This window comes from Mytilus galloprovincialis, chromosome 5 (assembly GCF_965363235.1).
Source record: "Mytilus galloprovincialis chromosome 5, xbMytGall1.hap1.1, whole genome shotgun sequence".
In the NCBI taxonomy this organism is placed as follows: Eukaryota; Metazoa; Mollusca; class Bivalvia; order Mytilida; family Mytilidae; genus Mytilus; species Mytilus galloprovincialis.
The window spans coordinates 17526123-17549152 of record NC_134842.1 but is presented as its reverse complement, the minus strand read 5'-3'; the positions used below and the strand labels follow the sequence as shown (position 1 = coordinate 17549152).

The 23030-nt window shown below is 31.3% G+C and overlaps 2 protein-coding genes across 2 annotated transcripts in view; one reads left to right on the top strand and one right to left on the bottom strand.

Annotated features, from left to right (window-relative positions):
- The window catches only part of LOC143075295 (4-hydroxyphenylpyruvate dioxygenase-like), a 63367-nt gene that overhangs the window by 17096 nt on the left and 23241 nt on the right, over positions 1-23030 (top strand). The window lies entirely within an intron of this gene.
- On the bottom strand, positions 561-22008 carry LOC143076859 (uncharacterized). The gene is made up of 9 exons (XM_076252751.1): positions 19237-22008; positions 18543-18616; positions 15871-17316; positions 13903-14026; positions 13324-13447; positions 11941-12059; positions 7508-7703; positions 5356-5520; positions 561-4833 (listed from the first exon to the last, which is right to left on the bottom strand). The coding sequence occupies exons 1-9, from the start codon at positions 22006-22008 to the stop codon at positions 4589-4591; spliced, it is 5265 nt and encodes a 1754-aa protein (XP_076108866.1). The 3' UTR covers positions 561-4588.

The window sequence follows — 23030 nt, the reverse complement described above, 5'->3', positions numbered from 1 at the left end:
CATAGGAATAAAACAAACTGGTGTTAATGCGATTATATACCACATATCAATGAACCACGACTGAGTGGAAGGAGCTACAATGTAAATGACACCCATGTAATTGTAATGCAACTGCATACCAAATATCTATGACTTATCATACATACATGGTTCCTGTTAAATTGAGCTTAGCAGAAAAATTGTTGATTACGAAAGAAAAGAAACACTATGTTTCTACTAGGAAAATAAGAACCCTTTAGGTCTGAAATTGGCTGAAAATATCAAATTAAAATGTTCACTGAAATTTGTCTGGCTCTACAGCTTTTTATTCCATCAAATTTGTGAATAGGACACCTTTATTAACCGAAAATCTGTCTTGTCAGGTCACCCTCATTTTAATCATTTATTGTTATACCTAATGTAATGTATTTCGAACCTAATTCAAAGGTCTTCTTTCTGATATGGTCAGGTTTCTTTGTTCCCCTATTGGGCCAGTACAGGGACAGTATTTAGACATGTATATATACCCATTAAGTATGCATATAAGAAAAAATTGCAGAAATTACTTAATAAATCATGCATAAACTTTCTCAACTTTATTAACAACAGACATTATCACATGATACACATTATACAATACACAAACAAGAGTCTCCTAGGAGCCCGAAATTGCTCACCCTGCCTTCATCACTAATTTATCAAAAATTACCATTTCAAATCATTTTCCTTAAGAGCTTCTATGTAAACTTGCAACCATTTTGAATTTCTGATGGAAACAAAATCTAAATACTTATACCAATGAAGACAATAGGGGAACCTAACTTGTAACCTTATAAGATTAGATGTAATAACCTTGGAATTTAAGAACAAGAGCCTCTCAAGAGCCTGAATCGCTCACCTTAAATTTTTCACTTAAATCTTTCATCAACGATTATTTGGCGTTAAAATTTAAATAAATGTTCTTCGAATCTGTCATATCTTCTTTAACAAAAAAAATGCATTTTCCCCTATGCTCTATTTTAGCCATAGGGGCCATGTTTCTTGACATACAAGGAAATAAAATATAAAATGTATGCTAGATACATGTACTCTGAAACTCATTATGCCTAAGTTTGGCTGAAATGGATTAAGCAGTTTCAAAGGAGAAGATTTTTGAAGTAAGCCACCATGATTAATAAATTGTGAAAAATGTCTTTAAAGGGCAATAACTCCTTCAGGGGTCAATTGACAATTTTGTTCAATTGGACTTATTTGTAGATCTTACTTAGCTGAACATTTTTGCTGTCTACAGTTTATCGTTATCTATAAAAATATTCAAGATAATAACCAAAAACTGCAAAATTTCATTAAAATCATCAAATCAGGGGCAATAACTGAAAAACCGGTTAACCCATTCGGCTGAAAATTTCAGGGCATGTAGACCTTGACCTAATTATAACTTTAACTTCTTGTCTGATTTGCTCTAAATGCTGGAGTTTTTGAGATATAAGCCAAAAACTGCATTTTACCCTGTGTTCTATTTTTAGCCATGACAGCCATGTTTTTTTTACCAAATAGAAAATAAAACACAAACTTTATTCTAGACACCTTAATAATCATTAAGTGTAAGTTTGATTGAATTTGGTTCAGTAGTTTCAGAGATGAAGATTTTTTAAAGTTAGCAAATATGATGAACAAATTGTGTAAATTTGTCATTAAAGGACAATAACTCCTTAAGGGGTCAATTGACAATTTTGATTTGTAGATCTTACTTTGATGATCATTTTTGCTGTTTACAGTTTATCTTTATCTATAATCATATTCAAGATACTGACCAAAAACTGCAAAATTTCCTTAAAATTACCAATTAAGTGGCAGCAACCCAACAATGGGTTGTTCGATTTATCTGAAAATTTTAAAGCTGATAGATCTTGACCTAATGAACAATTTTACCCCTTGTCAGATTTGCTCTAAATGCTTTAGTTTTTGAGATATAAGCCAAAAACTGCATTTTACCCCTATGTTCTATTTTTAGCCATGGCGGCCATGTTTTTTGACGAAATGGAAAATAAAACACAAACTTTAATCTAGATACCCTAAGGATCATTCAGCTAGAGTTTGGTTGGAATTGGTTCAGTAGTTTCAGAGGAGAAGATCTTTGAAATAGTTTACGACGACGACGGACGCCAAGTGATGGCAAAAGCTCACATTTCCTTTTAGGAAAATTAAATACGGTCTTGTACACAGAACAAGACTGAAAATGTGTACACAATTTCTTTAAACAATTAATGACAGTCATTCTATAATTTGGTGTTGCAATGAAAACAAATTACACAGAAATAATTAGTGCAAATTTTAAAGAACTGGTCCCTACTTGCTATAGAAATCATTAGATCATTTTTGATTTTGAGAGAAGATATTATGTGGATTGTTACTGTGATGAAAATTGGCAATGTCACAGTGAATAAACATATTACAGGCAAACATATTTATTATTTGCATACCAAAATACTCAGATATTATAGTTTGAGACAAGTAAACTGGGAAATAAAAATAATCCCATACAGTATTTTAGACATTTAACACCATTAGGACAACAGGAGTAACTTATTTGTAACATTATAAGCTTGAACAAGTCACCTTAGAATTTCTAATAACCTCAATTATTTCAGTCAAATTTTCAAAGATTTTTTTTAGTTGTGGTATAAATCTAATTTTGACAAGTTTACCAAAAACAATAACTGTACCTCCTGTCTATTTGATCTATGGATCTGAAAATTAATTGTGGTAACTTCTCACACTGGGCCCAGTTGTTCAAAGGGAACCATTATTTTTCATAATTGAATACTTTCTTGTTTACAGGGTAATATTGAAAATGAGTACACATATCCATTCTATAGTTTTGTTTTTCAATTAAAAAAAATCAAAAATATGTCGGTACCATGAATGTCCAAATTGCAAATATTAGTTTCTCAAATTAGTAACAGTAGTTTCCATAAAGTTACTTTGGCATAAGGTCCTTGATAAAAGATGCAGTAATTTTACATCATGTGGCATCTGTCCCAAATGGATGAATAAATTTCACACATAAACAAGTTTGAAAAACATTTCTACTACCATAACTGTACACACTAATGCCCTGTCTTCAGCAATTACGTGTAGCAGATATTATAAAACAAAATATACATATAATGTCAATCTCAGTAGACAAGACAAAAAAAATACATGTATAATAAATCTTCACTTTATGACAAATTCTTTTGAGTTTTTTCTCAGAGTAGTAAAATAAACAATAATTTTAACTGTTGCCAAGTCTCACAAAAAAAAATGCCTGTACAAATTTAATCCCATAAAGCCCATCATCAAATAAAAATAAATCTATACATAAACACAAAAATAACTAAGAGTGCACATGCTGAAATGTTTGGTCTGCTAAACTGATTTAAGGATGATCAGAATTAGCTCCTATGTATCAAAATAACAAGATTTTATTAAAAGACGATAAACTGATAGAATATAAATAACGGATCTTGAAAAGCATAAAAAATGAAATGTCTTTGTCCTTGTTTAGAGAAATAACCAATAGGACATTTGTAGGGAAATTTAAGATTTTTCATGCATTTAACATTGTGAACCTTTTCTTAAAAACAAATAAAAAATAACAAGGATTGTATAAGATTTTCAAAAATGGCTTTTAAAACCAAATGTAATAAAATAAATCAAGAAGTGGCACTATATGGATAAAACTAGAGGATTCAAATATCAGACAAAAAGTCAAAACAAGTGTAGCGAAGATCTTTAACTGAATTATATATAAAAAGTTTTGCTTCAAGTTAAACAGAAAATTTAATATTATCAATTATCCATGAAAATAAGGTTAATGTCAAGATCAACCCTGTCAGATAAGAGATGTATTCTTAACAATCATTCTATACACCTACTACAGTTGATCTATTGCTTAAAATACATGAGAAATGGATCTAGCAGGGATAAAACTTGGGAAATTCAAGTTGGTAGCACAGACAAAATTGTTCCTAATTGCGTTTGTATTTTGAACCAAATTTTATCAAAATTTAAGTAGCCCAGCACAAAATCTAGGGCCATGGGCGACTGGGCCCCTGCTAAGTTTTATTCCTCTCTAGTCATATTAACTCACTTAATCACTGATTCCTGAAATGTGGTAAAGGTCAAGTTAACCTAGTCTGACAGACACATATATTAAGCAATTAATTTATTACCAAATAGCTGTCCTATTACCAATTTTAACTCAGAATTTTTAAATTGTCATTAAACCATGAAAATGAGGTCAAGTTCACATGTACCAAATATGGATTATCCAGCTCGAAAAACCTTCTAAAATATGAAGCTTTATTCAAAGAGATTTTCTTGTTGCTTCCAGGTTTACAATATTGTTTAAATAAACAGTAAATGTATTCATAATTATATCTTAGGAATTTTATTTCCTTCTCAGACAAAATTACAAAATTTCATATTAAAATATGCAACCAACAAATAATAAAAAAACAGTCTAACCTACCCTATGTCAGCGATAAAAAAGACAAGTTTATTAACCTCAGGTGAGCCAATATTTATTTTTATTTATATTTGTCCTGTAAAATAATTTTCAATATTAACCATTATCAACGGTTTTGAGTTTTTGAATCATATTGCTGACTTTCTTCTTGATGTTATCACGCTTTCTTTTGTGGATAAGACCACCATTTTTTTTACTAATTGAAATTTTTTTTTCAATTTCAGCTTGTTTTGGACATTTCAGTTTTTTAAGATTAACTGAAAACAGGTCTTCTAGTTCCTGGACATCATCCTCTGACCATTTTTGGCGTTGAACTTTGTCTTTTCTAGATTTCTTTTTATCTGAAAGTATGAATATGAATTCCATAAAAGTATTACTTTAACATTCAATTGACTATCACCCGATTTGTTTTCTATGTAGAGCATGAAACAGTTAAGAGAACCAAATACGTTCACAAGTTATATAAGCATCTATAAAAACTGGGCTACAAAATTTTCCTTATATTTGAAAAGACAAACAAAAATCAATAGGCTTTTTAAGTTAATAGGAAATTTTAATTTGGAGATATATTATATAATTTAACTTTTGGTTTAAACATATTGTGAGCTTTTGATTGCTTAATTTTCTAACCCCCCAAAAAGGCCATTTGTTTTTCAATATTGATACATTCAAGGGAAATAAGATCTTCTCAATTCACCTTTCTAAAACAGTTACACAAAATTAAACTATAGGTTTAACCATAAAGCGTATAATACAGAATTTTCTGACAAACACAATGAATAACATCCTTTGAAATCGGATAACAAATAAGGGTTTTACATAAAATTATCAATCAGTTCATATGAAAACTTTTACATTCATACCAGGTCTATGTTCTTGAATTGGAATGCTGAAATCAGCATCAACTTCATCGTCATGCAATTCTGGAATAAAGTCCTCTGCTATATTATCAATTCCTGTGTTTGGTGTATCTATATCTGCATCATCTTCACTTACTGCTGATATGTCTTTTTTTTGCGGTACAATATCTGCAGAAAAAAAAGTTTCATTATTATCATTTCCATTGGTACAGCATTGATATGACATTACAGCTTTTCAAAATTGATGGCCAAAATATTGGGTGTAATGAACACATACTTGCTCACATTTTGACAGAATTGATGTACTGACCATTTTACATAAATGTCACAAATTTTTTGAGATTGGCACTTTTCAATCTTAAAAGATCAGACCATATACATATAGATTCTACCACTGATTCGATATTTATCCATTCATGACATTTAAATTTTCTGTCGAGAGTGGATAAATATTATATTACACAAGATTTGGTGGTGGAATCTGTTTCTCTAATGATTTTTGCAGACAATCTTAATTCTTCTTTTCGAACGACTTGCAAAAAGATGTTTTCTTTCTACGTGAAGTCATGAGGCATGGTCACCTTTTTTCATAACGTCACAATAAGAATTTTAGAGAAAAGCAAGAAAATTTGACGTCATAAACAAATTTAACCAATGAAGAACTGAGATCATAAATGTCATAAGTTTTTTTAGATTGGCACTTTTCAATCTTAAAAGATCAGACCATATACATATAGATTCTACCACTGATTTGATATTTATCCATTCAAGACATTTAAATTTTCTGTCGAGAGTGGATAAATATTATATTACACGAGATTTGGTGGTGGAATCTGTTTCTCTAATGATTTTTGCAGACAATCTTAATTCTTCTTTTCGAACGACTTGCAAAAAGATGTTTTCTTTCTACGTGAAGTCATGAGGCATGGTCACCTTTTTTCATAACGTCACAATAGGAATTTCAGAGAAAAGCAAGAAAATTCATAAGACGTCATAAACAAATTTAACCAATGAAGAACTGAGATCAAATTAACCACACGTTGATTAATTAAATATAATCAACAGGCCAGGATCGATATAAATCAAGTAAGAATTAGAGATGATATATTAAACAAAATTTCAGCAACAAAACATTATTACTTTTTCAAACATAGTTTTTAGAATATACTTCTAAATATCACTTCAAGCCACTGCAAAATTTGAAACCTTTGTAATAACCGTACATGTACTTTTTTTCGTGTGTACTTATTATCACAAACTTGGTATTGCTGATTACTTTATTTCATGGAATTTCCAAAAGTGATTTATATGGTAACTGTATAAATTGTGTACTTATTATCACAAAACTTGGTAACTGTATAAATTCATGTTCGCATGTATCTATTTTCGGGAAAATATACCTACCGCAAAATCTGTGAAAATAAATTCACCGCGAAAATAAGTAAAAATACAGTAAATGAGAGGTGAACAATCAAAATAATATTATTTTAATTTTCTTTAACACTAACTCTTGTTTAGAATATCAAAATAGACGGCTAAATTTAGAAACTTATTTTACAGGAGCACCCAAGATTAACGGATAACCCGTTTCTGGGTGAGATTTCTGTTCCTCAATCTTTATTTTTTTATCAGTGTTTTGTGGAACTTTTGGCCTTTTCGTTGTTTTACATTTTTTGCAATTGCTAGGTCAGTTTTTATTCAACTTGTGAGTTTTGAATGACCCATTGGTGTCTTTTGCCCTCTATTTTACAAAATGAATAAAGTTGGTTCACTCTCATTCTTAAAATGAATAAAAGTTATCAATTTCAACGTCACACTATTTGCTGCATTACTGAAATCTTGCCCATATACCTTTTACGTCCATCTTTAATCTTAAAGACCAGACAAAACCAAGTGTCTACATATACAATCTTAATTTCTAGCACTTGTATCTAATTATAGTAAGAATCAGGAGATGGGTTTCTTTGATGCATTAAAAAGGCCTTGTGTCAGACTTTTCATTATTTTATTTCAAATGATTTACAGCGATACATGAATGTTGATATTCTTATGGAAATTTACTAAATACAGATATATTGACAGTCATTTTGACAGTAGTGAGGGAACTTACTCCCTTTGGTCTACTAAAATTGCATAGAGTTTATCTGAAAATTACCTTGTAGTTGAATATCCTCCAATTTTTTGCCAACAAAATCTTTCACCTTGCCAAAGTCTTGGATTAACAAAAGTTTTGATACATGAACCCTTTCTATTAAATCACTTGTTTGCCTATAATGGACCCTATGGACATCCATAGTATGCCCTAGGTGATCTAGGATCCATTGACGTTGGTTTTCTGTTATGTCCAATGACTGAAACAAAACAGAAATATATTTTAACACACACCTTTACATTTCTCTACAATCATGACAATACTGACATCAGAATTTGGCCGAAATTTGCCAGTGGCCCTCAACTTAATATTGTCTATTTTAAGGTAGATTCATGGTATACCGTCATCTTAGATTGAACAATCACAGTAAAAAATCGGTCTAGTTATTTGGATTAATCTGCAAATTTGAAGACAGATTTGCAATTTAATGGTTAGACTGTTTAAAAATATAAAGAAAACTTGGCAATTTATTGTATAATCCAAAATATTTAAACAAATATAATTTTTCTTGCTTTTAGAATCATTTTTTTCAAACAAGCCATTTAAGGGAAGATAACTCTTTTAGTAAAAAATTTATACTGGACAGATAGGGAATTTTTTTCTTTTTACTTGTAGCAAGAAAACAAGTTCGGTGACACCATTTTTTCTTTTTATTTTCTTAAAACATATTACAAAACCTATCTTTTCACAATTTTTTTCAAAATTCTATCTCGTAGATTTTTTTTTATGCACACAAATGTGTTTTCCCATGAACAATCTAACCAAATTTCGGTAATTTACAACGACTTATAGCTTGAAAAATAGCACGGTGACCCCTCCTTTTTATTATATATTTGAAAAGAGCATATAAAAATCTTCATTCTGGCTAAGTATAAGAAAATTCTGTCTCAAAAAATATTTACTTATGATCTACCTTAAACTAATATTGTTTGCATTATTAGTGTCCAAGCACAATTTTTCCACTTAGCAAGTTTTCTTTATACATTTAAGATCTTGTGGCAGTATTTTTGCCACATTTACATTTTGTTTTTGATGAGGTATTGATGGAGAGAATTGAAACTTAAATTTTAATCTTTCAAAGAATTGGCCAAATATAGTATAAAAGGTATCTAAAATATTATCATAAATAAGCTAAGATTACAACTTAAATTAAAATAGGATTCAAACATTTTAAAGAAAATTATTAAAATAAGATTTGGTTCTGTTTTCATGGTTTTGTCAATATAAGCTTAAAATGTATTATTAGTTGGCAAGTCGCTAATTCAACTCATTTAAATCATATTTGTGCAACCTTAAAATTAACCCCTGTTTACACATGTGCTAAACGTGTTCAGTTATTAAAAAGAAAAGAATTGTCAACATTTAAAAAGTGAAACAAGGGTGCTGCCATTAAAAACCATTTCATCAACTGATTTGACCCATAAAAATGTATTAGTATACATGTAAAACATTGATTTACAACTTTTAATCTATCACACCTAGAAAATCGGTATTACACATTAGTATGTGCTTGTCTGTTTATTTGTATTTACATTTATATCAGGTGGTAAGATTGTCGGCAGTCATGCATTGCTATTTTTTGTTTTTGGACTTTACATAATTTGGATATATTTCTAGCATGTTATAAATCAAATATGAGAATTTTAGTCAAATTGGTGATCATTGTTAAAATTTTTATGATGTGTGCAAATTTTATGAAACTAGGCAAGTAACCATGATATACTACTTGTCCGAAACTTAAAACCACATGTCAAAAATTTGTTCTTGCTTAAGAAAGGAGCATGGTCGAAAAGGTCACACTATGACCCCTATTTCTGAAGTTTCCATCAAATTCCAAGAAAAACATGCAAATTTTAAAATTTGTTATTTTCAAATCAGTAAGAAAAAGCGGGGGAAAAAATCAAACTAGTTCAGTTTTGCATCGATATATCCATCAAAATGAAAAACTTTCCATTTTAGAATAATAAACTTTTTATTTAGGGCCAAAGAGGGCCATTAAACATACAATCATTCAAATACAATTCCAAATATAATGAAATGTAGCTGATTTCTGAAAGTGTTGCTCCATGGACTGTGCTCTTTTATTTTTTTACCCAAAAAAACTTTAAAAAACATGGAAAAGGATGATAAATAAATATATTAGGTTTAAAGTTTATTTATACAGTTACAGTATGTGGCCAAAAGTTTCGTCACTTGTTATTTTGCACTATATATTCATACAAAACTACAATTTTTCAAAAAAATATTGTTGGGTCATTTGCGGTCGGATTTTAATAAACTTGGCACCAAAAGAAGCGGAACTGCACATGCATATTTGTTTATTTAGTTATAATTTTGTTAACAAACTTGCTATATATTACCTAAATAAAATTATTAAAAAATATAACACATGTTCATATCAAGAGAAAAGAAATGCAATTAACAGCAATATCATTACCAAATAACTTTTTGTGCCAAGTTCATTAAAATCTAACAATGAATGCCTTCAAAATATTTTTTTGAAAAAATGCGTTTTTATATATATGAAATATATAGCAAAAAAGAAAAGTGACGAATACTTTTGGCCACATACTGTATTTTTTATTTTCCCTAATTTCATTTTTGTTCAATGTTTTAAAATTGATGAGATTAAGGTAAACTAAAATATATATTGTGTCCTGGATAGTTTTCTTACAACAGCTACTAAGGTCTTATCCGACTGATTCAACTGAATAAATAATCTGATTGGCAAATATTTTTTAAATGTCTATAGTTAGAAAGGGAAAATACTTAAAGTGTGTAAATTTGTTAATAATGTCAGGGCTGATTGACATGATTTATTTATAAAAAGAGAATTTACTGAAATCAGATCTTTATATTTTAACTTTTATTTTTACATGCCCATCAGACAAGTACACTGAAGCTTTTACTCGCCAGATGATGATATTTGCTAGTCCCGAGCAATTGGACAGCCCTTAATGTCAAACCCTGCATTCATCCAGGGTTTTAATTGGCTGTCCCAATTTGGAAAAAAGCTTAATTGTGTGGATGGAAACATATGAGTTTGACTACTACCATCTTGTTTATTATTTTTTTTAAAGTTTCCTTTGTCCCTGATCAGACAGCTCAGATTTTATCTTGATCTAGTCACATGTTATGATTCTGACAGAAAATCAATAATTAGCTGATAGCATTATTTGGGCGTATTGCTTTTGCGCCAATTCTTAAGAGTCGTAGTATTTCATTTGCGCCACAATGTTGTATTTCATTTGCGCCAAAATATAAATATTTCTTTTGCGCCAATTTACAGGGAAATTATTTGAAAAAGTTAAAATTACAGGCATGACAGGTAAATTATAAAATGAAAATTGAAATATAAATTGAATTTTGAATGTGAGGCTCATATCTTTTTTTTTTTAAATAATATCCCCTGGTTAATTATTATGTGAGTGTATTTTCATTCTTATACAAAACTAAGTCAGTTTGTTAAATATTTGTGGGATGTTCATATGTTTTATTTGAAAAATGGATATCATACAGTCGAAAAGGAAGAGGAAAAAAATAGTTACTATTATATTTGATGACCACACACAGCTGTTGTTTGGAGATTGGAGAAAGAAATAAAATGCTATCTTTTAGAAAAATATGGAATGTACCTTGGATGCGAATTTTCCCCGTCTAGATTATATAAGGACAGTTGCAAGCCTATAAATTTTGAGCTAGATCAGACCTGTTATTTTTATTTTAAAAAATTGAGTTTTTATTGTGGTTTTAAGCTTTAAAGGAACTGACCATTTTTTATAGTGCTTTGATTAATATGAATAATATTTAACATTTTGCAAACTCCTTTTATCATAATTTAAACCAGTGTTTATTGCCTTGCTTTTTATGAAGATGTTTTAATATTTTGCAAATACGTTTAAAAATATTAATGAAACTGAATTGTGATGAATTAATGCAATACAAATCTTATTCGATTCTACTTAGTCTACGTTTCATATATTTAATATATTACTATTTACCTGTAAAATTGGTGCAAATGAGAGATTTTATTTTGGCGCAAATGAAATGTCAACTGGCGCAAAAGCAAAACACCTCATTATTTAGCTATCAGCAACAATTGACTAATTAATAAGCTGTTGTATTCTATAATGAAATTGTGTGGTAAAATGGTGTCACTTGTCACCTTAGAATATAGCAAAGCACACTCGCCTAATGAAATGGTAGGATTTGATTTGAGTTGTGAAGCATGAATGTTATTCGTGTTCTAAGAAAGGGATTGTCCTATTGTTTAGGTCTATACTAAATTCAAAATAAAAAAAATCTATAAATGGGTTACAACTGCCCGAAGCACATTTGTCAGATTGATAGGATTAAATTTTATGATTGAAATTACTTAAAAATTGATTTGTTAAAAAAACTAAATAATCAATTTTTTTATAATCATGTTTTAATACCTGCATCATTGTTGCCATATACTTCCTCATGTTAGACGTTTTAACAAGGTTTGGCAACTTTAATCCTGCTTCCTTTTTTACAGCACCAATGGCATCATAGCCCCTAAAAACACCTGCATCTGCAAAAAAGCTGTATTCAATAGCAAATAATTCCAATATTAATGGTAACAATTTTTGTTTCATTATTCAATATCAACCAAAATGGTTTTAAATTATCATCCATGGAGATCCCTGAATTGCTTCAAGCTATTCAGTTTAGGAGTTGTCCAAATTTTGCTGGAAGAGTCTGAAAAACAGGACAAAATACCAAAAACTTTTTTTATTAAAAAAAATCTCAAGATATTATATTGTGGGTGGAATAGACAACAATTTTTCAATTTCGTTAATCTATACATATTTTGAAAGGATGGTTTTGATATTGATAATGCAATAAAATATTATTTTTTCAATAATGTAAATATTTCTTACAACTGTGAAATTCTTTTTTTAATGGTTTACTGTGACCTCAACTTGACATTTTCAGGTATTTAATAGCTACATACATGTATATTTATACATGTACATGATCTGTTTGTGTACATGTATTCATTTGGGCAGTATAATGTCCAATTGTTGGTACATTGTATAACAAGGTTTAATGGCTTGATAATTGTTAACTTTAACACCTCTGTGTACCCACTCAGAATTTTATGAATTATGTTGATATTTATAAAATCTGTCAGTTGAACTATTTTCATTATAAATAATTAGTTACTAGTAACATTGATGATTTTATGGATGAAAAATGATTTTCAATTATGTTAACATCACAATTATGACCGAATCACATGCTCATTGGCTTCTAGGATGACTTTTGTGTATTTGATAGTACATGATAAATGATAGACTGTCCCTTATCAATCAGACTTTGCCCAAATTTGAGTAGCAATAACAACAGGAGTAATACAGATGCACATTGTGGATTATCCCTGGTAGTGTTTGTAACTAGGCAATAATTTCCTTTATCGATTTAATTTAAAGACTTTTCATAATGGATTTAAATTTAACCATTCAGTTAATCCTTTCTACTTTCCAGACGCAAATGTTGAAAAACGGTAAAGAAAAAAAATATCTTACAAGACATAAAAAATTAATATATATATTTCGGCTTACTAAAAATATTTCCATAATGTTTAATATAAGTCCCAAACATTATTGCTCAGTTGTTATGTGCCATCCTCGGGATTGTCCATTTCTTTACACTACTTTGCGTAAATTTGCTTGACAGGACTGTACATAATTATGTATATACACAAATTAGAAACAAACAATTATTAAGCAGGTATTGTTTATTATGAAATAAACAAAATATGCTACTTGGTGCATGATAAATAGTATACTTACTGGAATTAGCAAACAAATATTTCGAAGGAGGTATTCCAACTTTGAGTCTAATAGAGTCATTTGACAGGTATTCCAACACATTTACAGCATCCTTTGGGATAATAACCGGAACCGCCTTGCCACCCTTTATAATAAGAAGACAAGACTTCACCACAAAATAATAAAAAAATTTCCTATTTAATCAAATGGTATTGATCTGATGAGTTAAGCCCTTTTCAACTGATTTTAATAGTTTGTTCTGATATCTTACTGTTACACCACTGTCCCAAGTTGGGAGTCTGTAACTCAGTGGTTGTTATTTGTTGCTGTATATCATATTTGTTTTTCGTTTATTGTTTTGTACATAAATCAAGTTGTTAGTAAAATATTAGTTTTTTTTAATTATTTTACGTTTGTGATTTTGTTCATAGCTTACTTTGCTGTATAGGTTTTCGTTTATTTTTGAAGGCTGTGCAGTGATTGCTTTTTAGTGTTCAAGTTCAACGTCATTTGGTCTCTGGTGGAGAGTTGTCTCATTAGCAATCATACCAATGTATCTTCTTATTTTTATATATGATTAATTTTGTTTTAACAGCATACCTTCCCTCGAATCATTACCACCTCCTGCGTGTTAAGAAGCTCCTTTTCAAACTCTGTGAGCTCATGGCTCATTTGCAAAGCCACTTCATCTGGGGTACTTTTTCTCCTCCTGTAATCCGATAAACTGAAATTTAAGAACAATTTCTATTAGCTGGATATTCAGTTGTATAAAGTTACCAACTAGGCATTTGTAAGTTTTAAGACCTATTAGGCTATTACATTGTACATGTTGTAAGCAGGAAATATTTGGAAGAAAGTTATATATTTCATAGATAGTCCAGGCTATGAAAACCTTAAAATATTTATATTAGTTTCTACCTATCTACCAAAAATTAAGGGGACAAGCCCAAACATCAGGGATTGAAACATTTAAACTCCAGCTATTTTTTCTACTCTGAATGGTAGTGACAGAAATTTGATAATGAAATCATAAAATAATTTTACTAAATGAAGTCCCAGTAGACAATGGTAGAGTATTAAGAAAATCCATACATTTACAATAAAACAGGAATGCACAGGCTAAAATGTCTCGCCTTTTTTACTTATCATTGAATTTATATTGAAAGTCTGTAACATGAAGGTTTTACAACAAGTATCACATAAACATAACATTATCATTAACTAAATATAGTTGACCTTTAACTTATAGTACTTGAAAAAACTGAACGAAACACAAAAACTTAACATTGACCATGTTGACCAATGTACAATGAAAATGAGGTCAAGGTCAGATAATACCTGCCAGACAGACATGTATACCTTACAATCATTCCATATACCAAATATAGTTGACCTACTGCTGAAAAACAGATCAAAATACAAAAACTTAACATTGACCAATGAACCATAAAAATGAGGTCAAGGTCTGATGGAACCTGCCAGACAGACATGTTATTAGATTACAGTCATTCCAAACACCGCATATAGAATAAGTTATCCTACTGTTTATAGTATTTGAGAAATGGACCTAATTATGTAACTTTAACCTTGATCACTGATCCATGAAATTAGGTGGAGGTCAGAAGAATCATGTGTGAAGGAAATGTAGACGTTGCAAAGAACTCATACACCAAATATTACTCATAAAAAGTGAGAAATTCCCATTACAAAATTTTTTTTTGTTCAAGCAGTTGCTGAACCATGAAAATGAGGTCAAGGACTTTGCAAATATTACAGGCCAAAACTTTGTAACATAAGGTATCTGCAGACAAGATATGAAGCATCCAGGTCTTCTACCTTCTGTAATATGCTTTATATAAATACATGTAGTTTACGCCACCACTTGATAGTTATACCTGTCTTGCATACTGTGTCGGGGGCAAGACAAAAATGATGAATTATTTCTATTTAGATTGTCTAATCAAAAAATTTATGCCTACCTTCTAGGAGCACCCTAGGTTTTGTTGTATTTTTTCTGATGTTTAAAGTGCTTGTCAAACATGTGTCATAGGTTACTGTCTGTTGAATTGTTTTACTTTAATAACTTTTTTTATAAAATAAATCAGGCCATTTTCTTTTTAGAATTGATCAACATTTTGTGTTCATATGGATTTTTGGCAGACTACAAGGTACATGTGCATAGGTTAGTTTAACTCATTGTTGAAGGTCATATGGTTATAAATATAATCTGTTGTTGTTTTCATCCATATGCCATTTGGTCTTTATTGGATAGTCGTCTCACATTGGCAATAAACCACATCTCCTTATCTTATTTATTTCTATGGTTACAGCTGTTCAAGAAATAGATTTTACGGAGAGGAGGGAGCTAGATGGCACTTTTTATTATTTAACCCTGTAATGCATTTAATTTTTATTTCATTATTTCCTATAACTGTCCTATTCCTATTTTACCAGGCTATCTTTCTAAAATAATTGGACTGATCAAATTTTATAAGAAAAGCCTTTGAACAGACCCCTTCCCATTTTACAACCAATTTTGGAATAGTCTGAACTATATTATATACTCACTTTAAAGCTTGAACTTCATGACATCTTCTTCTATTATACAATGTAATCCTAGCTAAAGCAAGAACAGCAGCCTTTCTAAATATCTTGTATGCAACATCCTGCAAGTCCAATTTATTAAGCTCTTCCACCATAAAAGAAACCATTTTTTGAATGTCTTCAGGTAGAGGAAGTTGCTTAATAATATTAAAATTTCTTTCTGCTAGAACCATTCTTGCTAGTTTTGTCACTTTCAAGCTCCAACTCATATTCACTAGTGTTAAAAAGTTTTCTGCTTGGGATTTCTTTAGATCATCACCTTCCACTAAAGCTTCACCAAGTTTTGCAGAAGCCATACGTTTTATGTCATATCCAAGTTTTATTGCATTGCTTGGGCTATTCAAATCTTCTTCATCATTTACAACTTGTTTACTACAAATCAATGCAGCTTTGGCAAAATATTCATAATATTTTGCTTCTATGAACTGCTCCATTGAATGTTCCTTCAAACCTGTGATGCTTCTTAAAGAAGTCAGAAGCTTGGCTGCCAATCTCATCACAGAAGATGTATAGTATTTCCTCATTATACGATTGCCCATGTTAGACAGCATCCATTGATTTCCTAATGATATAATTAGTTTGTCATTTTTTGCAACCTTTGAGACTTCATCTATGGTCATTATACTAAAGACCTCTCTGACTAAAGCAGGACTAGCCTCATCTGAAATTCTTCTAGATATTATCTGAGACTGGGTTACCAAACTAGCCTTACTTTGTTTCGTTCTAGTAGAATTACCAAGACAATTTGATTGATGCCTTTGAAAATTTGAAATCAAAAACCACCCAAGACATGATGGACACGCTCCATACTTTTCAATGTCAAAAGATTCGGACGTTAAAATTCTACGGGCCAATATGATTTCTCCGGTTTTACTTTGATTGACTTTCATGTTATGTTGATGACATCCTTTTAATCTCAACAGATCAATCATTCTTTTTCTATCTTTCATAATTTTCTTTTTTTCCTCAGAACTACTGTTTGAAATATCTAGTTTTATAATTTCTTTAACTTCTTGTTCTTCCATATGTTTAGTAGACAATATATGGTGGGAAAAATTAGTCTGCATTATGCCACAAAATGGACAGGGGTGGTGGGAATTATATACCCTGTCTGTTTTCTTCATTTTACCCATTTTAGTAAATTCATTTTTTTTCACACCAGTGATATAAAGTTCCTTGTGTTTAACATCTCTTATGATATCTTCATCTATTAAGTCGTCTTCAGAATCCTCTGAACTCATTTCAATTTTGCCAACTGAGCACTGCAGCTTTGGTAGTATGGGATATTGTTCACTTGTCTCACTGTTGTTATCACTGTTGTTATCAATCTCACATGTCTCATTACTGACTTTCGTTCTTTTGATATCTTCAGCTGGAGGATCATCAACTTCCATATCAGAATCTGTGTACCTTCAAAACAAATTAAGTGTTATAAAAAAAAAATGTGAATATAAATTTCGTACAATACTGGATTTTTAAAATTTTGTCACTCAAAATACAGACTGGAATATACTATTTCGCAAGAATTTTTCATATGACTGGTTGAATGGCCTTTTAATAATAATTTACTCAAATCAAACATGTTTAAATCCCTTATCTATCCTGTGTGCCATCATGGTCATATATATATATGTGAAATTTCCAGGCTTATGGTGTAAAATGTCGTAATCAGAAAAATATCAATGTTAAGTTTCGTCGCGTGATCTGGCACCAGTTAATGAATGTACAATTCTTTCATGCGGTAAATGCTTTTTTTTAAACTTTAATAGTAAATTTGATTATATTGAGATATATACAAATATTATCAAGTCAGGGATTTCGTTTATACCATAAATTACTAAAACTTTTACTAAATTCTTTCATAGATACAAAAATTTGATTAGTAAATTTGGTTGTACCTGTAGAAAACTAACTAAAAACTTTTTAATTTAAGTATTTAGTATTGCGATAAATTTTCACTTCCGCCATCTTACTCTGAACAACAAAATCATTATATGACTTCCACAGATATATAGACAATACATTTTCACCTCTAAATCTGTACTCCCAACAACAAAATTATTATATTTTAATTTAAGCTTGTTGGAGGTGGTTCATACATGTTTTTTCATTTCTCTTTTTTTATATAGATGAGACCATTGGTTTTCCTGTTTGAATTGTTTTACACTGGTCATTTTGGGGCCCTTCATAGCTTGCTCTTCGGTGCGAGCCAAGGATCCATGTTGAAGGTTGTACTTTGACCTATAATTGTTAACTTAAAATACACTGTTACTTGGATGGAAAGTTGTCTCATTGGCACTCATACCACATCTTCTTATTTATATGAAAAAAGTAGATTTTTTGCGTAAAAATTAATAATTTATGATAAAATAAAGTTTAGAATCAAATTCTTATTTACACCATTTATCTTTTAGATTTCTTTGCATTGATCTGAATTAGAAATAATTCACAAAAAGGCCTAAAAACATTGTGGTAATTTTTCCATGCCTTGGTTTCCAGATCGCTAAAGGGGTTAACTGATCCGAAAAATAAAGATAATTTAAAGTGTTTCACTGCCTTGTTGTTTAGATCCACAAACAAAATCGTTTGACATTTAAATTCGTTCACACATGGGTATATATTTATGCATAATGTACCTAATTCTCTTCCATCTTCTCTTTTTACATTTTTTCCCATCTTCTACATCCATGACATCATGTCCAATGATTTCCTACAAAGCAGAGTCTGTAAATAATATGTCCAAAAAAAATGGTCATCAAACTGATATGTACTGATAGTAATGCAACTTGATAGAAAACATCATTGATCTATCACAAAAAGTTCATATTAAACCGACTTGAAATTTTAATCAAAGACATTACAGATTAAAACTTGTGCTTTCCTGCAAGTTCTAGGAAATATCAAAATTTGAAAGAATGACAAAGTTTCTATGTCTGGATGAATGAGAAAAGTCCACAAACAAGTCAATCACGTCAATACACGATGGTAATAGAAGGGAGCACCATTACAATATGTGTATAATTTTGTATAAATTTTAAGGGATTTAAGTTGAAAAAACTTAGTTTACACAAAATCTTGAATGTCTATGTTTACAGTCTTGAAAAAAGGAGGGGAGGGATCCTGTTATAGTTCCAAAAGCATGATAATGACAGGTGCACAATTCCAATATATGTACAATATTTTTGAAATATAAGGATAAAGGTGGAAAATTAATGATGGGAAGTTTACTGTATGGCTTATAACTCAAGTTTGTTTAATTTCATACTTGTAGTCATTAAGTTTCATTAGAGGAACCATAACTGCATAAACATTTTTGATCTTATATTTTACCTGTATCTCATCCTTTGCAAAAGTTTCGGTTTCTATCACAGCTTCTGCCTCATAAACCACTTCATGATTATCACCTGTTGGTCCTTTGGTTTCACCTTTAAACATTGATATTGGTTTGATTTCTGTAAACTTAAAAATACCATGTTCTTGTTCCTCAATAAAAACAACAGTAGAAGAAGGAGTATCAGATTCTTCATCTTCTGTCTGCTTTGTCAACTGCTGGACTAAATTTTGCATTTCTCCAAGAGAAAAGGTATATACATTTCCTCCTTTAGGAAGCTCAGTGTTGTGTTCAGATCTCTGTTCTTGAATATCCCTAACATGTGTATCTTCTCCAACTGTTATAGGAACCTCAGTGTTGTGTTCAGATCTCTGTTCTTGAATATCCCTAACATGTGTATCTTCTCCAACTGTTATAGGAACCTCAGTGTTGTGTTCAGATCTCTGTTCTTGAATATCCCTAACATGTGTATCTTCTCCAACTGTTATAGGAACCTCAGTGTTGTGTTCAGATCTCTGTTCTTGAATATCCCTAACATGTGTATCTTCTCCAACTGTTATAGGAACCTCAGTGTTGTGTACAGATCTCTGTTCTTGAATATCCCTAACATGTGTATCTTCTCCAACTGTTATAGGAAGCTCAGTGCTGTGTACAGATCTCTGTTCTTGAATATCCCTAACATGTGTATCTTCTCCACTTGTTATAGGAACCTCAGTGTTGTGTTCAGATCTCTGTTCTTGAATATCCCTAACATGTGTATCTTCTCCAACTGTTATAGGAACCTCAGTGTTGTGTTCAGATCTCTGTTCTTGAATATCCCTAACATGTGTATCTTCTCCAACTGTTATAGGAACCTCAGTGTTGTGTTCAGATCTCTGTTCTTGAATATCCCTAACATGTGTATCTTCTCCAACTGTTATAGGAACCTCAGTGTTGTGTACAGATCTCTGTTCTTGAATATCCCTAACATGTGTATCTTCTCCAACTGTTATATGAACCTCAGTGTTGTGTACAGATCTCTGTTCTTGAATATCCCTAACATGTGTATCTTCTCCACTTGTTATAGGAAGCTCAGTGTTGTGTACAGATCTCTGTTCTTGAATATCCCTAACATGTGTATCTTCTCCAACTGTTATAGGAACCTCAGTGTTGTGTTCAGATCTCTGTTCTTGAATATCCCTAACATGTGTATCTTCTCCACTTGTTATAGGAACCTCAGTGTTGTGTTCAGATCTCTGTTCTTGAATATCCCTAACATGTGTATCTTCTCCACTTGTTATAGGAACCTCAGTGTTGTGTTCAGATCTCTGTTCTTGAATATCCCTAACATGTGTATCTTCTCCAACTGTTATAGGAACCTCAGTGTTGTGTACAGATCTCTGTTCTTGAATATCCCTAACATGTGTATCTTCTCCACTTGTTATAGGAAGCTCAGTGTTGTGTACAGATCTCTGTTCTTGAATATCCCTAACATGTGTATCTTCTCCAACTGTTATAGGAACCTCAGTGTTGTGTTCAGATCTCTGTTCTTGAATATCCCTAACATGTGTATCTTCTCCAACTGTTATAGGAAGCTCAGTGCTGTGTACAGATCTCTGTTCTTGAATATCCCTAACATGTGTATCTTCTCCAACTGTTATAGGAAGCTCAGTGTTGTGTACAGATCTCTGTTCTTGAATATCCCTAACATGTGTATCTTCTCCAACTGTTATAGGAAGCTCAGTGCTGTGTACAGATCTATGTTCTTGAATATCCCTAACATGTGTATCTTCTCCAACTGTTATAGGAAGCTCAGTGCTGTGTACAGATCTCTGTTCTTGAATATCCCTAACATGTGTATCTTCTCCAACTGTTATAGGAACCTCAGTGTTGTGTTCAGATCTCTGTTCTTGAATATCCCTAACATGTGTATCTTCTCCAACTGTTATAGGAACCTCAGTGTTGTGTACAGATCTCTGTTCTTGAATATCCCTAACATGTGTATCTTCTCCACTTGTTATAGGAACCTCAGTGTTGTGTTCAGATCTCTGTTCTTGAATATCCCTAACATGTGTATCTTCTCCAACTGTTATAGGAACCTCAGTGTTGTGTACAGATCTCTGTTCTTGAATATCCCTAACATGTGTATCTTCTCCAACTGTTATAGGAACCTCAGTGTTGTGTTCAGATCTCTGTTCTTGAATATCCCTAACATGTGTATCTTCTCCAACTGTTATAGGAACCTCAGTGTTGTGTTCAGATCTCTGTTCTTGAATATCCCTAACATGTGTATCTTCTCCAACTGTTATAGGAACCTCAGTGTTGTGTACAGATCTCTGTTCTTGAATATCCCTAACATGTGTATCTTCTCCAACTGTTATAGGAAGCTCAGTGCTGTGTACAGATCTCTGTTCTTGAATATCCCTAACATGTGTATCTTCTCCAACTGTTATAGGAACCTCAGTGTTGTGTACAGATCTCTGTTCTTGAATATCCCTAACATGTGTATCTTCTCCAACTGTTATAGGAAGCTCAGTGCTGTGTACAGATCTCTGTTCTTGAATATCCCTAACATGTGTATCTTCTCCAACTGTTATAGGAACCTCAGTGTTGTGTACAGATCTCTGTTCTTGAATATCCCTAACATGTGTATCTTCTCCAACTGTTATAGGAAGCTCAGTGCTAATTTCATGTTTTTTATTGCAGGCCCAATTTATATCTGTGATAAAATCAAAAGTGCTTTTTGGTCTTTTTTTCAATGCACCTGCAAAAGAAAGCAATGTATATGACATGTTTATAAATACGAAGATGTTGTATGAGTGCCAATGAGAAAACTCTATGTATGAAAAGTTAACAATTATAGGTTAAAGTACAGCCTTCAATACGGAGTCTAGGCTCAAACCAAACAGCCCCTAAATGACTAGTTTAAACAATTCAAACATGAAAAACATTGAAAATATCTACTCTTCCCATGAAATTTTTTCACAATAATAAGTATTATAGTATTGAAACTATTTTGTATACTCTCTTTTACAAGAGTGGAGACATTGAAATGTGTCGCCTGTTCTTGTGTTCATAATAGAATAGAATAATAGAATAAAACAGCTTGGACTAGGCCATATCTTGGCACTCCCATTTCATCAATTGACTTGGTCAGATTAGGTGAGCGGTTGTCTGTAACGCCCACTTATCACGTTGTAGACTTTTAACTGGGGGTCGCCAAAGGTTTTAACGCCTAAATCAAATAGTTGATTATAATTCGAAAACTAGTACAGGAATAAACCTTGTTGTTTGATTTATATTTGGTACTATAGTCCCAGTTTATATTGAATAATTAAACATTCTCTAATTGGGGCTTTAGTTATATTTCGAAAAACATTTTTCGCCCGTTCGATCCTTGTAAGCAAAGTATGGAAACAGTTTCTGTATTATAATCATTTTTACAGGGGTTAAGAAATTTTGTTATAGCTCACTAGCCCAGGGCTAATTGGTTTCAAGATTTTATTAGCCCTGTTGGAAGAACTACTAGCCCAAGAAAACTGACTTGCTAGCCCTAGTATGCCTTACAAATTCAGAGTTTGCTGCAATAACAAAGAATTCTATAAGCTTAACATTTTTTATCCATTTACGGCATTGTACAGTAGATTTTTGCAAATTGGATATTTAAAACTTATATCAGCAAAGAATCCATTAGCATATAAATTCAATTAATCGATAATTGAATATTCACTGAAAATTCTGATATACTGAGTTGACCAAATCCAGGGATGATACAAGTCTTGACCACTGCTATACGTGGTTATGTAAAAGGATT

What these genes read in the sequence shown, in the direction of transcription:
- LOC143076859 (XM_076252751.1), bottom strand. Translation starts at nt 22,008, where the DNA reads ATGTCATATACATTGCTTTCTTTTGCAGGTGCATTGAAAAAAAGACCA. An exon ending in AGAAGATGGAAGAGAATTAG is followed by an intron (nt 17,317 to 18,542) that starts GTACATTATGCA and finishes TTTGTTTTGAAG; the next exon opens with GTACACAGATTCTGATATGG. An exon ending in CATGAAGTTCAAGCTTTAAA is followed by an intron (nt 14,027 to 15,870) that starts GTGAGTATATAA and finishes CTTAAATTTCAG; the next exon opens with TTTATCGGATTACAGGAGGA.